This window comes from Gavia stellata, chromosome 7, assembly GCF_030936135.1.
Source record: "Gavia stellata isolate bGavSte3 chromosome 7, bGavSte3.hap2, whole genome shotgun sequence".
NCBI classification, from domain to species: domain Eukaryota; kingdom Metazoa; phylum Chordata; class Aves; order Gaviiformes; family Gaviidae; genus Gavia; species Gavia stellata.
Window position 1 is genome coordinate 26834169 of NC_082600.1, and position 14856 is coordinate 26849024.

General features: G+C 52.9%; 1 protein-coding gene across 1 annotated transcript; it reads right to left on the reverse strand.

The window, feature by feature from the left end:
• Nucleotides 1–940: 940 nt before the first annotated feature.
• On the reverse strand, nucleotides 941–5907 carry BATF (basic leucine zipper ATF-like transcription factor). The gene is made up of 3 exons (XM_059819911.1): nucleotides 5842–5907; nucleotides 3907–4011; nucleotides 941–1147 (listed from the first exon to the last, which is right to left on the reverse strand). The coding sequence occupies exons 1-3, from the start codon at nucleotides 5905–5907 to the stop codon at nucleotides 941–943; spliced, it is 378 nt and encodes a 125-aa protein (XP_059675894.1).
• Between the last annotated feature and the right edge of the window lie 8949 nt (nucleotides 5908–14856).

The following is a 14856-nucleotide window of genomic DNA, read 5'->3' on the forward strand; positions in this document are numbered from 1 at the left end:
TCACCATCCCTCTCCATGCTGCAGTGCTCCTTCCCAGCTGTGCTGCTGGTCAAGCTGAAGGCTCCACCAGCCCACCAAGACCCGCACATGAGGTGACACGATATGTCAGTGCACTTCCACACATGCAAGGGAGCACATGGAGGTCTAACCATCAGCAGCAGGGAGCTGAGGGGGTCAGCAGGGAAGAGACCTGTGATGCTGCGTGGCATGTCAGACTCATTAGCCAGGTCCAGCTGTGCAGCAAAGAAGGACCCATCTCCCCCAGGGACCCCATCACCCCGCAAACCTTTGCTCCCCAGCCTGCCCAACCCATGCACATGGGCCCCCCTTCTAAATGTGGGGCCGCAGCTGCTGGCCCTGGATTAGACACCAGCACATGCAGACCTGCTCCCTGGATTCCAACCTCTCCCCTCCTGCTGCCTGTGTCCTCACTGTGTCATGCCAGGCCTTAGGAGTGGCTCAGGTCCTATTTTGGAAACAAAGAGTTAAGCATTTTCAATCTTTATTTTACAAAAATAAACCAGTTTTGCCCTGGTACTCTGTGGCCCCCAACCTTCCCCTCTGCCCCTGCTCCCGTTCCTCTCTCTGGAGCTCTGGCTGTTGCACACTGCAGCCAGCCACTCACATGGAAGCTGCCGGTGCCGCACGCCCCTGTAAGCTTCCCCAAGCAAGCACCAGGGAAGGGACCAGGGAAAGGAGTTGGTGCCCTTTTGTGAATGCCTCCTCTTCCCAGGATCCAAGCTGGAAAATGCCCAAAGATGCCTCCTGGTGGCTCTGCCATTTCTGCACAGGGAGCAAGTCTTGGGCAAGTCACTCAGAGTACACACTTTGAGAAGGGGTGTCCGTCCGTCCATCCCTCTCCCTTGGGTGGAAAAGCAAGCCCCATGAAGTTGCTTCTTGCTGTCGGTGGAGCCGGCAGGCTGCTGTCCCACTGGCTGGCTCAGTGCTGGAAGCGTGGGGAGCTGATGTGGGGCTGGTGGAAGGAGTGTGTGGCATAAAGCACTTCTGGAGGTGGCGGAGGGGATGTCAGGATGGAGCAGAGTGGTTCGTGGGAGCTCAGCATCGAGGCAAAGTGCTTCATCTCCTCTGTCAGCTGCTTGATCTCCCGGCGCAGGGCAGCGTTCTGCCTCTCCAAGTCTTCGCTCTCCTGAGGAGACAAAACCACAGGGGCTTCCTCAGCGCGGGAGCCACAGGGATGAGCTGGGGACATGGGGGTCGTGGTCCCGCGCCTCTCTGCCCCGCAGAGTTTCCAGAATGACATGTTTCCGGTAAATTCGGCACAGAGCCGTGCCTGGGCAAACCCCCCTCCCCCAGCCGACTGGGCTGGGCGCGGGTGCGGACGCGATGCTGGCAGCCCCAGCCGCACTCCCCGGCCCCGGCTTACGAGAAGTGACTGTGGCGTGCTCCCGCCCAGGCTTTCTCGCTCCCTCTCACGCACACGTACGTGCCCCGCTGCTTCCCGGGCCGGCCGGCCGGGGGGAGGGCGCGCTGAATAACCGCCGTCTTTAACCAGAAAACCACCTGCCACAGGAAACCTGTCACTGCCCTGGAAAGAAAAGACTCACTGCTTCCTGCTAGCAGCCGGGGAAACCAGTGGCACGGTGGGGAGGAGGGGGAGATGCTTGAGTCAGAAGAAAAGAGAAACCGAGGCCTCAGAAGAACTGAATTAATACTGCTATTAATGAGAATAACAACAAAGGGGTTAATAATGATGCTCAGCCTTGTCTCAATGATCTGAGAGCATCGCAGCCTTTGCTACCTCTACTGCTGCCGAAGTGCAGCCAGCTCCAGGCTGGAGCATCCCAAGCACCGACCAACCATGGAGCCTGCAGACTGAGCAAGACCAGAGGGCGGAGGGAGGGAGGACATGGCGGCAGGCTCTGCAAACTCAGCCGAGACAGCTAAAGCGAGACCCAGCTCTCTGAGGCCCTGGAAAACTGCACCACCACCTCTGCAAAGCGAACCTGTCACCCCTGTGGTTGCTTCTCTGGTGCCACACCGACTTCTGACAGTGTGCACAGAACTCTCTGCACACGGGTTGAAAGGCACCCAGCAGTTACAGTGGCTGTCACAGGAGGAGCTCACACAGCAAACGAGCATCTCAGATGTGAGTAAATGCTTTGGAAATCATGACTGACGTCGAACTCAGGAGCTCACAGGAATCACGCAGGGGCTAGGAGCCCCAGCCTCCCCATGACTCATTCCCCCGAAAACACAAGCTACAAAGCCCTGGGGCAGATGGAGCTGCTGGCTCCTTTCATATCACCATAGCTCAAGCTGAGCCATGCTCTTCTGGGCAGAACCACATCAGAGAAGCAAAGTCCCTAATGCAAAGCTGACCAAAGGCAAAGAGCACTCAGGGAATGAACCCAGGAGCAGCAGGGGGTCACTGTCTTCCAGGAATTGGAAAAATGTTAGCAAAAATTCACTATCCATCCTCTGCTTGCCTCCCTGCATTTCTCCAGCTGCCTGCCAGGATCTTCTCTGTCTGAACCAAACTGGGCTTAGCTCCCCTGCTACCATCCCCATGGGAAGGCAAGGAGTGTGCGCTAGCAATGTTAGCTGAGCAGCAGTCATCTCATAAGCAAGTGGTTTGTCATCTGCTCTAAGAAAAGCAGCCCAGTTCTTCTTGGTGCACATCCTGGGGGAGGATCAGAGCCCATATCCCCCTCTAGGATTACCTTGGAGAGAGCAGAGCACTGGCCCCAAGGAAAGGGTGTCTCTTCACCCCTCTGAGGCACAGTCACCCAGACCCATCGCTGCTGACAGACATAATGCAATCAGGCTAGACCATGTCAGCTCTAGGATCATCAGCTACTGAAAAAAAGAGTGAAATCTGCCTTAAACCCAGCTCCAACTATGGACTGAGGGCATTATGTAAGGAGGAAGGTTCAGGACCGGCTTCTCAAGTATTCTTCCCAAAAATGGGCATCTGGGGGAATATGAAGACCACTAAGTCAAAGGATGTTTTTTTGAACATTAGCCTGACTACCACTTTTCAAAGGGCAGCCAAGCCCAGCGCAGGGATAAAGATGGTCTCTGCCCACTGCAGGCTGGGTGTTCTACATCCTGCCCACCAGTGGCCCAAAACACATGGGACTGCACTTACCAATGTGCACAACGCAAAGGAGCCCAGCCCCTGTGCTCCGACACTGACCACATACTCCTGCCCAAACACACACAGCCAGAAATGACCATCCCTCCTGAAAATCAGATGCCTAATTCTTCACACTGGGAAGAGCCGCAGGGGCGCCCAGGGTGCCACAGGAGGAGAGTGGGACAGCAGGGTGAAATCAAAGGAGGGAAAATCCATGCTAAACAACAGGAAAAGCCTCCAGGTACTGTACAGTGTTCAGCTGTAGAAAGGGATACAAGTGCTACCATGGAGACATTTAAAAATATTAGAAAATCATTAATATTTGTTTTTCTGCACTGCATAGCGTCTCAGGGAACAGACCAGAGTAGGCGGCCCATTTAGCTCCACATTGCACCATCATCCATACCAATGAATACAAAGCACTACTGTCTCAGAAAAACATCCTTGTATGCTGTTGCGCCACTGCATAAGTGATGGCATGGAGCACAAACCTGGGGAGAGCCAGCCCGGGTGAGTCTGTGCTTTCAAAGAGCTTCTGACTGAGCTGGTCAGAAGAGGTTAGGAAAGGAAATCAGTAGTGTCAGACTGAGAGATGAAGATGGATTCAAAACTAGCTGCAAAACTAAATGCTTCAGTGGCAGTCATCCTGGGCGGTGTGCTCTCGCTGCGAGCACTGACTCCTGCATCCTGCCTTGGCCTCACTTTTCTTGTCCTGTCTCAACTGAACATCTCCATTCTGAGTCCCGAGGGGAAAAGCATGTTGTCCCCAGTGTAAGCCCTCAGCGCTGGGGAAGGGTGGGAGTGCTCACCAAGTGCAGCGTGTCTGCTTTCTGGGTCTGCCTCAGGCGACTCTTCTGGGCAGCGATGCGATTCTTCTCCCTCCTTTGGACTTTCCTCATGTCGTCAGAAGAGTCCTAGAGAAACAAGGCATGGAAATGACTAGGGCATCCCCTCCCTTGCCCTGCTCCTGCAGGGCAGTAGGTGGAAGGGGACACAGCAGATAACATCATTGAAGCACAGGACATGGGATACACACCCTCAGCACCAGAATAAAGCCGTAACCCAGGGATATGTGATGCTTTTGGTATCCCCATTGCCAGGAGGGGCAAGTCTGATACCCTTGGGCATCCCGGCACAGCTGGGAAATGACCGCTCTCCCTTCACCAAGACACAGGCCTGGGATATGACTTGAGGGGCCAGAATAAGGACCTCTCTCTGGAACAGAGACAATTTTAATTCCTTGTACAGAAAACCTTTCCCTTCCCCATCTCTCTGCGGGCGTATGGCACTGCAGACATTCCAGCTCCAACCATTGTTCCAGAGAGTCAGTCTGTGTTTAGCTCCTTTCATCCCTGTAGGTCCCACCCCCTCTCCATCACCATTCTCCCTCAGGCCTTATTTGTTGCAGACCCTTACAGTGCAATGTGACCCCTGCTTTCTTTAACTAGACAGACTCAGAGCTTTTGGGTTTTGCCCAGATCTCATTTGCTCCAGCTCTCTGATCTCTGTGCTTGCTCTGTTCTGGAGTCCCTTCGTAGCAATGCCTGCAATGCTGACTGCAACACTCCCAAGCCCCTTGGGCAGGGGAGAGCACAGGTCTCCAGGCTCCAGGTTTCGAGCTTCATGCAGCAGCCATTCTCTGCTAAGATCTGGTCCTGCTGCTGCCTTCTGACAGTTGAAACCGTCACACAGACTCTTTCATCTTCTATTTTCATATTGCACTGCCTCTTTTGTGGACTCTCTAACATTCACACCACCGCTTCTCCACAGGACTACAAAACTCAGCCACAAAAGTTATCTTCCCAGCCCATCAGTCTGTCCACATCCTCTCCCCCATCCACCCCGCCCAACATCTTTTCTTTTCTTTGAACTTAACCGTTTTATCCTTGCCTTCAATACCCCACAAATGTCTCAGATACAGCAGCTCCCATGTCCTGCACCAAGTCCAGTCGCTATCCTTTGGCAACCCTTGTGCTTTACACCCTTCTCTACCGGGATGCCTCCCCATCCCTGGTTGCAAGCCCAAAATCATCTGCCCTGATCATCCCCAAGATTTCTGAGCAAAGTCTCAGGTAATTGCTGTTGTTGCCAGCCCTAGAGAAATGGCAACTGGCAGATATAATAAAGCTTACCCAGAAAATGCAGTGGAAATAATACCTCAGATTTGTGTCAGTATCTGCCAGCAAAAGACCTACCACTAAGGTACTCTGTGCAACAAAACAAAATCCCTCTGTCAAGCATTACTGAGACGAAAAACGTCTGAGGCTGAGCAGAAAAGAAAGCAGACCCAAAGTGGCAGGGCTTTTCTGGGTCCCAAGTGCTGTCTGCGGCAGCGGGCAGCAGGCAGGCTGCCCCTCAGCCGTCCCGGTACATGGCGAGGAGGTGCATGCTCCGGCTCCTCGCCAGAACACCAACTGTCACGCCAAAGCTTCCTGCCTGCTGCCTGCCCAGCGTGTATCGGAGGGCCCACCATGCCCAGCGGTCCCGGCCCCCCAGTTGGCCCTGGAACAGCCCCAGGGAACCAGGCCTCCTCTCTCCACCCGTACCCAGCTTGGTGGCCAGGGCTTCTGCCAGGGCTCTTGGCTCAGGCCCGCATCCCTCTCCCCACAGCCGTTCCTAGAAAGCCCCGCCATACTGTGCTGTGAAAACACCAGTGGTGGGTGACACCCTTCCTCCTGCCCTCCCATGGCCCACCCCAAAGGACTCTCCAGATGGGGAGACCTGGGGAAGGGCCCCCACTTTACCTGCTTGCTGGGAGGTGGAGACTGGCTGAAGCTGCTGGAGTCACTGCTGTCAGAGCTGTGGGGCATGGCTCCTGTCTCTGGCTCCCAGGGCCTCTTCAGCTTCCTTTGTGCTCTTGGTGTGCCTGCCTGCTGTCTCGCTTCCCTTCCCTCTCCCCTGCCCTCCTCTGTCCCCCCTGAGATGGCCCTTGGCTTCCCGGCTCTCGCCCTTCCCGGAGGCACGCTGTCCTCCTGCCCTGCACTCTGCCACTTTCTCTGCCTCTCTTCTCGGAGCCTCTGCACCTTCCCTTTAGGTCTCAGCCTCCTGTGGTTTCTCAGAACCTCGGGGATGTAAGCTGAAAGTCACGTGGCCGGAAACTTTAAGGCGAAGAAGAAAAGTTACAGAAGAAGAAAAAAAGAAGAAAAAAAAAGAAGAAGAAAAAAAAGCACATCTGGGAAAAATGAACTTCAAAATAGCCTGAAAAACCCCCGAAAAACACCTTCAGGCGGTTGAAAAACAGCGAGATGGGTTTTCTCTGAGCCAAACAGCAGAGATGGAAAGGAAGAAAAGCCCCGGCTCTGGCTGTGAAACCTGGACCCTCAAAGGAGGGCAGTGCGGAGGAGGTGCTGCCGGGAGCCCCAGAAATTCCAGGGGCACTGCACACCGTGCCAGCCCTGCGTGGGCAGGAGGTTGGTCCAGCCCCGGGCAGCCTCCACCACCCCAGCCCAGCTGGGGAAATTCCCAGGCAGCCACCCACCTCCCCACAACCCACCCACCCTCTCCTGCCACCCCCGACACCATTGACGTTGGTCCCGGGGAGGGGATAGGTACCCTCAGCAGGTGCCACGTAAACACTCTTTGTACAGATGGCTCGCATGTGTACAATGAAGCTCCGGTCCCACCCAAGAAGAAAGGCTCTCGGGATTGTAGAACATTTGGACTGGTTTTGGTAGGACTGGTATTTTCTACAAGGCAAAGCTCTTTAGCAGTTTAAAACATTCATTAGTACCTCACCACTGGCCTGTCAGGGGAGTATCAACCCTGGCACACAACTTAAAGTGCTGTAAACATAATGGTCTATGGATACAGAAGCTAAACCTGAGACCTAATTCTCACTCCATGCCATGGTATGAGCTTGGCTACACCCCAGGGGATGTGAGACTGTCATGCAGGGGTCCTGACTCCCTGCATGCTCCCCTCTAGCTCCCTCTCGCCACAGCTGGCAGTAGAAGATGTGGGACAGGACTATGGGGAGACAGGAGCATTATGGCATGTTGGAGGTTGTTTCCTTGCTATTCTCGCTCTGCCAGCACCCAACTTGTGCATGGCCCATGTAGACGGCAGCAAAGAGATGCTGCTTGGCATCCCCTTGTTTCTCCCCTGGTCTGTGCTGTGTGGGACTACTTCCATCCTTAGTACGAGCCTCAGTAGTCTGAAGATGTACAAAGCAGCCCCTGGGACACCAGTGCTTCAGGAGCGCCCTCAGGGTACCCCATGCTAGCGGCTCTGGAGGTGACAGTGCAGGAGCAGGGAGTGCCAAAGCAGAAGCCATTTGCTTTCTGACCTGCTCATGTCGCCAGAGCCAGTGGGATGAACTGGGGCCATGTGCCAACAGGCTCTCCATCCACAGACAGGAGCACACATCTTCAGAGAGGCTGAATTCTCACATGTGCTTTGAGGAGCAGGTACAGAAACAGGTATGAACCCATCCACAGTAACCCACTCCTGTGCAAAGCTGCAATTCCCAGTTCCCACTTACTGGTTTTTGTTGCATATTGGTGTTTTGGTTGAGTTTCTCCTGTCTCAAGCAGGAGAAGCAAGCAAGTCTCAGCAGCAAGGTGTCAGCAAGGGCACTTGAGATGCAGTTGTCATTAGGGCAAAAGTATGGGCAGCTTTGGGTTTGCAGTCTTATTGCAGCACAGAAAGCAGAGAAGCACACGTTTGGAGCACAGTGCATACTTGAGTGGGCATTGCTGGCATTTCTTCCCAGCCCTGCCATTCATGGAGCCAACACAGAGGCAAACATGGCCAAAAGCAAGAACCACGTGGGGCTGGCTACGGGCTGGGCGGCTCGGGGAAATTGCCTGGCCTAGCCCCCGTAGAAAAACTGCTTTGTTTTGGTCCATTTCCCTTTTTAGAAACATCCTGTGGCACTGGTACACTACCCTTGGCCTTATTATCTGAACATTTCACAGACTTGAGTGTATTTTTTCTCCTGGTGTGCTATAGGGAAATGCTCAGCATGAGTCACCCTGAGGGATCCCGTCTCCTGGCGGTGCAGCCCCCCTGTAGCAGGCAGGGCTCCTCTGGCATGGCCGGCTCCGGGAATGCAGCAGCCAAAGGCACCGGTGGGACAAGGGGCTCAAAGGGCATTGAGTTCAGGCCTCCCAAGGCATCGGCTACAGGCAAAACCGTTGAAGCATCCATTCACTCGCTATGTCGCTACACTTCCTCTGAACTCTGCAACCCTGTGCGGCACTTCCTTTCCAGGAAGCACGCTGCTGGATTCCCGCTCTCCCAAGGAAACCTACACTCCTCTGCTGGAGAGGGTTTGGACACTTGGTCTTGCTCAGTGGGAATAAGACCGCATCCCTCTTCCCTCCTTGTCCAAACACACTCCTTGCCCTCAAGCTGGCTACTGAAAAATGCTAATGAATTCCCATCACTTATAAGCAATGAATAAGTGTGCTGTAAATGAGAAGGTGTCTCCTGGAGGGAAGGTGGGCAGAGCCTTCACAGCACCGCCCTGGGCTGGGCAGGACCCATGTTGCCTCCTTGCAGGCAGTGACCTGTGCCGTTCCTCCGGAGAGAGTGGTGATCACCCAACCCAAAGCTGCAGAATCCACCAGTGTGGCTCCACCAGCATCTGCTCACAGCTCTCCGGGTGCTGCCCTGGGCACCTGCTGCAGGCACAACATGGGGAGCTGATACCCTGTTGTCCCTCCCCAGGCTCTCCCTCTCCCCTGCTATCAGGGGGAGCCTCAGGAGCCAGCCTCCTAATCTCTGTGCTTGATTTAGGTGACTAAATTTACACTATGAATTATATTGCCTGTTTCTGTCTGGGATCATCTAGGTTTCTTGATCTTAATCAGAGTAGCTGTGAAATTGCTATCAGTGGCTCTTGATGAAGTCAGAAGTGTTAGGTTACTGCCATACCAGCAGCTTGACGGAGCAGGGATATTTCCAGAGGTTTTTAGGGGGAGGGTGGGGCTATCCAGTTCTGTGTTTGTCCCTTCTGAATAACAACGGGCACTGCTGAAGGGAGTCCTGTTCTCTCCGGGTCAGAGTAGCTGCAGGGACTTGGAGGCTGGGCTTAGTGTGATCTCGGCTGCCAGAGAAATGGTTTGAAAGCAGCAAGATGCAATTCAGCAAGAACAAATGCAAATGTAAAGCAAAGTGAGATGTAGGTAGAATACCTGGGGAATAACCGACTGGGCAGCAGAATGGCAGGGAAAAATCTGGGGGTTGCAGAACATCATAAACTGAAGCTTCACCCGCAGCACAGAGGTTTCGCAAAGGGGCCGGGTATCGGCCTGGGGGGCTGGGTGCAAGGCAGAGGAGATGACTGCCCCACGCTACCTGTGCTTGGCCAGGACCCGTGCAGAGGCCCAGGTCCAGAAGTGGAAAGGTCCAGAAGTGGAAAAGTCCAGAAGAAAACAATGCAAAGGATAAATACAGAGAAATCTTGCGCTAAGAGAAAGGAGTGAAGAAGTTGGGTCCATTTAGCCTAGAAAAGAGAAGTCTTGGGGGTGGGAAGTGGGTGGGGAGGAAGCAGCAGACTCTGATATGTTGTGATGGAAAGGGTGGTCAGCTGTTTTTTGTGCAGCCAGCGCAGGCTAAGAAGCACCAGGCTCCAGCTGCAGCAGGAAAGGTTCAGGTCTAAGGTTCAAAGCAAGATGAGGTTAGGAAGACCTTGGGATGGGCAGTTGAGGAAAGTAATTCAAACCTCTTCATATGAAGTGGCTGGGAACAAACTGCTGTTGGAAAGGGTCCAGGTTGAATCCTGCCTCTGTAAGATAGGTTAGAGTTATGTTCCCAGGGTTTAAATAAGGATGGGTTAGAGTTATGTTCCCACAGTTTAAATAAGGAAAAAATTAAAAATAAAAAAAAAAGCTACTAAAATGGCCTCCTCAGAGCCCAGAGAGCACATGGGGCATTTCTCAGCTTTTTCTGTAGCCAGTCCCTTTGCCTCCAAAGCCCAGAAAGGTCCCTACGTCCCACCTGTGCAAACAGCTTCCTCAGCACCAACAGTTGCTATAGTTCCCTTGTAAACCTGCTGGTCCAGCCCTCTTACCTGCTGCAGGCTTACAGCACCAAGTTCAAAACCGTGTATCACCCCATCCATCTCACTCATCTTGTTTGCATGACCAGTGCATAGTACTATTTAAAAATCCAACCTACAGCAGCTACCAACTTCAGCCTCCTGTAAACCACCGAGGTTGTTTCTGCTTCGCATGTAGTATTTTATGCAAATAATTTCTTACAATATTTGGATAATTGCAGCAATTTGCTTATCATTCCCCACATGAGTTTGAAGACTTTTGTGTGGGATTTGGTGCTGATAAGAGATGTTAAGTGAATGGTGGTGTTGAGAAAGTACTTGCTCTCTACCAGACAAGCTTCTGCTGTGTCCTGCTCTGTCAGCACATGTTGGTCCTGTCTACAATGTGGCCAGTTTCCCCAGCTGGCAGGATGACTTGTCTCCATTGCCAGGGTTATTTCATCTCAGCTGAGCTGAGTGAGTATGAGAGCAAGGCTGTGGCAGGAGAGTTCAAGCGTAGTCCCACCAAATTCATCCCACCTAGCAGAGAGCAAATGCCCATCACATGAATGCTTCCAGTCCTTACCGGGTGCAGCCTGCCAATGTACAGGAAACAGGTACTTTACACCCCAAATGTCTGATAAATGACAAGGCCTGTAAGCCAAGCACACGAAAGTACGGAAATCCCAGAATTAGCTCCCTTAAGCAAGCAAGCTGCATTTACACCCTCGTGCCATGTAATGTGCATGACCCACAAAGGTTTCTTCCCTGGGATGCCTGCATTACCTTCGTCACTGTCCTGTGGTCAGAGCCTGCTCCAACATCCTGCTTTTCCATTTCTTCATGGACTCTTTCTAGTGCTCATCACTTCAGTACTGAGCGAGTGCTTCAGGGCTATTAATGAAGCTGTTTTTTCAGCCACCTTTTCAGGTGCGAGGGTGGAGTTATCCCTATTTAACAGTCGCAAAACAAGAGACAAAGAGAGATTTAGGTCATAAGTACTCATTCATTTTGGACACACAGTTTTAACCAGCTAGGATCTAATTTTTCAGTGGTTTTGGCTCTATATAGCACTTTATTTAACCAAACCTCAGCTCCTGATGTCTGTGACTGCAGCTGCAAACTTTTAGCACTTCTGTAAATCAGCCCCGGGGAAATGAGGAACACGTGGCTGCTCCTGTGAAAGCTCTTGCTTATGCAGCTCACCGACTCACAGAGTAACTTCGAGGCAGACACAGACCCAGCTCTCCAGGGAGGCACCAAGTGTCTACCCAGGAGACCCTCCTTTCTTTCTGCAGTCCCTTGCTTCACCAACTGGATAGGAGTTTCACAGCCCTGCTCAGAAAAGAGGCAGCCTGGCTGACCAGCTCACCGTTCCCTCCGGCCAAGGTCCAGCCCAGGTGCTGAAGAGATGGCAATCTAGGCCAAAATGCAGGAGGTGATCATATGCACAAGACAGCTGAAGCTAGGTTGCCCAGACAAACTCATTTCTGGCAATTTCTTGCTCTTCAGTACTTGGCTTTTCCACTTTCATGGGTTTTTTTGAATGTCATTAGTAATGTTTTTTATGTCTATGTTTTAAAAGAAGGAAACTATAGAAAGGAAATGCCAAATGTGCTGGCTTTCCAGATATGGACATAGAGCTCCAGGTAGCTGGGGTCCGTCTGACCCTGCTGGAGGGGGAGAGCAAGCCTGGCTAGAGCCTCCCAGCTGAAGGGTTGGCAGGAGGTTGGCAGGGTCTGACCTCCAACACATATAGGAGTTTCGGTCTCAAGACACAGATAATTAGAGTTCACCCCAGGCTACTGAAGGGATGAACCACAGTCTCCTTCTCCTGTCCTGTACATATCGACTGGTTGGGTAATTAGTTGAGCAATCTCTAATCTGTTCCTGGCAAGGACTTAGCAGCTCATGATGTAGTACTCAGATGTGCAGTTACATGACTCTCCAGGTCAGCAGATCTCAAGTCCTGGTAGAGTACAGCCATTTAAGGCCAAACTTTCTCTCACTGCTGTCTTCACAGGCCTTGTGTAGCTTCTGGGATCTGTCCAGAAACGGACCAGACCACCCAGCCACTCTGGATACGTACACGCTTGGGCCACCAAAAAGGCTCGGCTGCCAGATGCCCCCCAGTCAACCAGGGCTTCTTTGCTTCCGCTGCCTGGGGCTGAGCCCACCGGTTGAACTATCCAAGCGCATGGACGGGGCGTGCAGAGGGTGCAGATGTTGTCTGACAGTTTGACTCATCTCGGTGGCAGTCTCGTTCAGTGATGATGGGGAAGGCCCAAAGAGGAAGGGCAGTGACCCGTTTAACCAGAAGGGCTGATCCACCCAGGGGTAGACTTACCAGTGCTGGTAAGGGGCCATAGCCCTAGCTTCCTTCGCACTGCCCAGCGTGTGCACTTCCAAGCTACACAACAGCAGGAGAGATGCATGGCTGTCCAGCCCTGCCACTGTGGCAGCAGGACCCAACCTTGGGCCTCTACTAGTGCTGCAGCGAATCCAACCAAGAGCAACCAAGCAGCAAAAATTGTGCTCCCAGGGATGACCACAGCCTGACGGGGCATTTGATGTTCACTGGGCATTGGTTGCAGCCGTGCCCCATGGCATGGGGGTGGAAGGTGAACACATTACTTGACTCTTAAATTAATACATGACTCTTGAGTGTATTACGTGGCTGCTCCATGACTCCATTCAGAGGAAAATATTCTTCAACACCACCCATCACCATAAGACATGTTCAAGCCTCCCAAGGATTGAGTACAGCTAATTTAGGGCATGTTCTTGCAGCTAGACGCCGAGACACCCATCTCAGCAGGAGATGACTGTGAACAGCACTCATGCTAGTACTGTACTCCCACTCCAATGGGATCTGCTTCTCTTTTGGCTTAAGGGGGTGTATACACTGGTTCTCCCTTCTCCCCCCCCCTCACATTTGGTGGGAACAAGTGCTTCCCAAACTCTTTGGCTCACGCAGAATGAGTGGAGGAGGTGTTCAGCACAAGTAGCTCCGCTGATGGGCGCACGTGCAGTGAGCTTGCTGCCGGGGCATGCGTGATGTTCGTATAAGCGGTGCTGGAGCACAGTGCGTCAGAGGCAGCACGGGGGAGGACAGGCAGCGTGGAGCAGAGGCTGTGAAAGAGAGGGCAGGGGAGCTGTGCAGAAGGTACGCTTGGCACCTGTGCAAGTAGCACTGATCAGCAGTACCACACTGGCAGAGTTATCAAAATACATACAAATGCATATAAGCCCCATCTGCCTGGCTGCTGCATTGGCAGACGCTGGCGTACCCGCCTGCTGGCATGCACCGCTCTCGCCTGCTGGCAGCTCTCTGGGAGACAGCCCATCCCAAAGTGGGCTGCCAGAGGAGGCAGTGGCAGAGCTGAGCCCCTGCCCCGTGCGTGGTCCATCCCCCGGAGCCCCTTGGCCAGCTCAGGGGTCCTCAATGCCTTTTTGAGAGAAACACTAGGTGGGAGGCTCATAGTCCACCACCCAGACATGAGGGAGGACCTGCTTAATGCTGGCTATTTCAGAGGGCTTGCAAACCTCCACAAGTTTCCCAGGGGGCTCAGAGCAGCAGATGGAGGGAGGGAGAGAGGGCAGTTTCAGATGACCACCAGTCCTGTGCTTTCCATCCTCATATTTCAGTGCCCCACACGACAGAGGTGCTCCTTAACCAGCCTCCCTGGATGTGCCTGCTTTTCCTATGGCTTTGGCAGTGGCTTCCAGAATCAGTGCCAAACACAGCTGACCTGAAGGTTCTCGGTGGCACCTCATCCCTGACAGTGCTTTGAAGGTTAGATGAGGGAGAAGTGCTGCACCATAAGCCGTGCCAGCAGTGCTGCTGCAAGGCCCTGGCTTGAAGAGCCAGTCCTCCTGCCATCACTAACAACTGCCAACACTGGCTTCAAAGAGGGAACAGAAAAAAAACAGAAACTCCTTCCTGCCCTTCTTTACCTGAACCCCGAAGTACACGTCCGACAACCGTGCCATCTTCTTTGTCAAGCCAAACTTTTTGACTTTAGTTTTGGGTATCCTTGGTTTTCGTATCAACACCCTTGTGAGCCCTCTGAAACTGTTGGCCGACAGGGCATCTTGTCCACCTGCACAAACCAGCTTGCTGGCTCTGTGAGAAGTGTGTCAATTTACCAGTTTGAAATGAGTTGTCTTTCCATTTCTTTGAACATCTTGTGAGGGGGTGAGCAGAGGAACAGACTTATCTCTAAGCCAGGCATTGCTCTGCACATCTCTATCACGCGGCATTTCACTTGTTTCCACTCTAAACTAGTGGGACTTTTAGTCTCCACACAGGGAAATTTTCCTGTAGCCCTAATTTAAGTCAGCACCCATCTTTGGATGTCTCCTGTTTTCACAGCAGGGCAACCAGAAGCAAACACAGCACCCCAGGGAAGCTGCCCCACAGACATCTACTATGGCATTATGGTTATAAAGGATGGATATACTCCTCTTCATCCCATTCCTCATGCAGCCTTCCTCTTTTCCCCACTGCTGCACAGTGAGCGGGACCCACTGGCTAGCTGTACCCTGAATTTGGAGCACAGCCTTGAACTCATTGGCACTGTCATCTAAACCACCTTAGTGCCAGCTGGCGCGTAGGTGTGCTCCAGAGCGTGGCTGGGAGAAATGCTGAGGTGTTGCTACTCCAGCATACGAACCCAGCCACTGAGCAGCCCCGGCCCTTGCAGCCATAGTGGATGGTTGCTATCAGGTGATGAAATGTGCCCCAAAGCCCTGCCTGAACAAGGCTCCATGTCAC

Excerpts from the sequence above, each read along its gene's own strand:
- BATF (XM_059819911.1), bottom strand. The coding sequence starts at position 5,907 with ATGCCCCACAGCTCTGACAGCAGTGACTCCAGCAGCTTCAGCCAGTCT. Across the intron at positions 4,012-5,841 it reads CTCCACCTCCCAGCAAGCAG|GACTCTTCTGACGACATGAG; the intron begins GTAAAGTGGGGG and ends TTGTTTCTCTAG. Across the intron at positions 1,148-3,906 it reads AAGCAGACACGCTGCACTTG|GAGAGCGAAGACTTGGAGAG; the intron begins GTGAGCACTCCC and ends TTGTCTCCTCAG.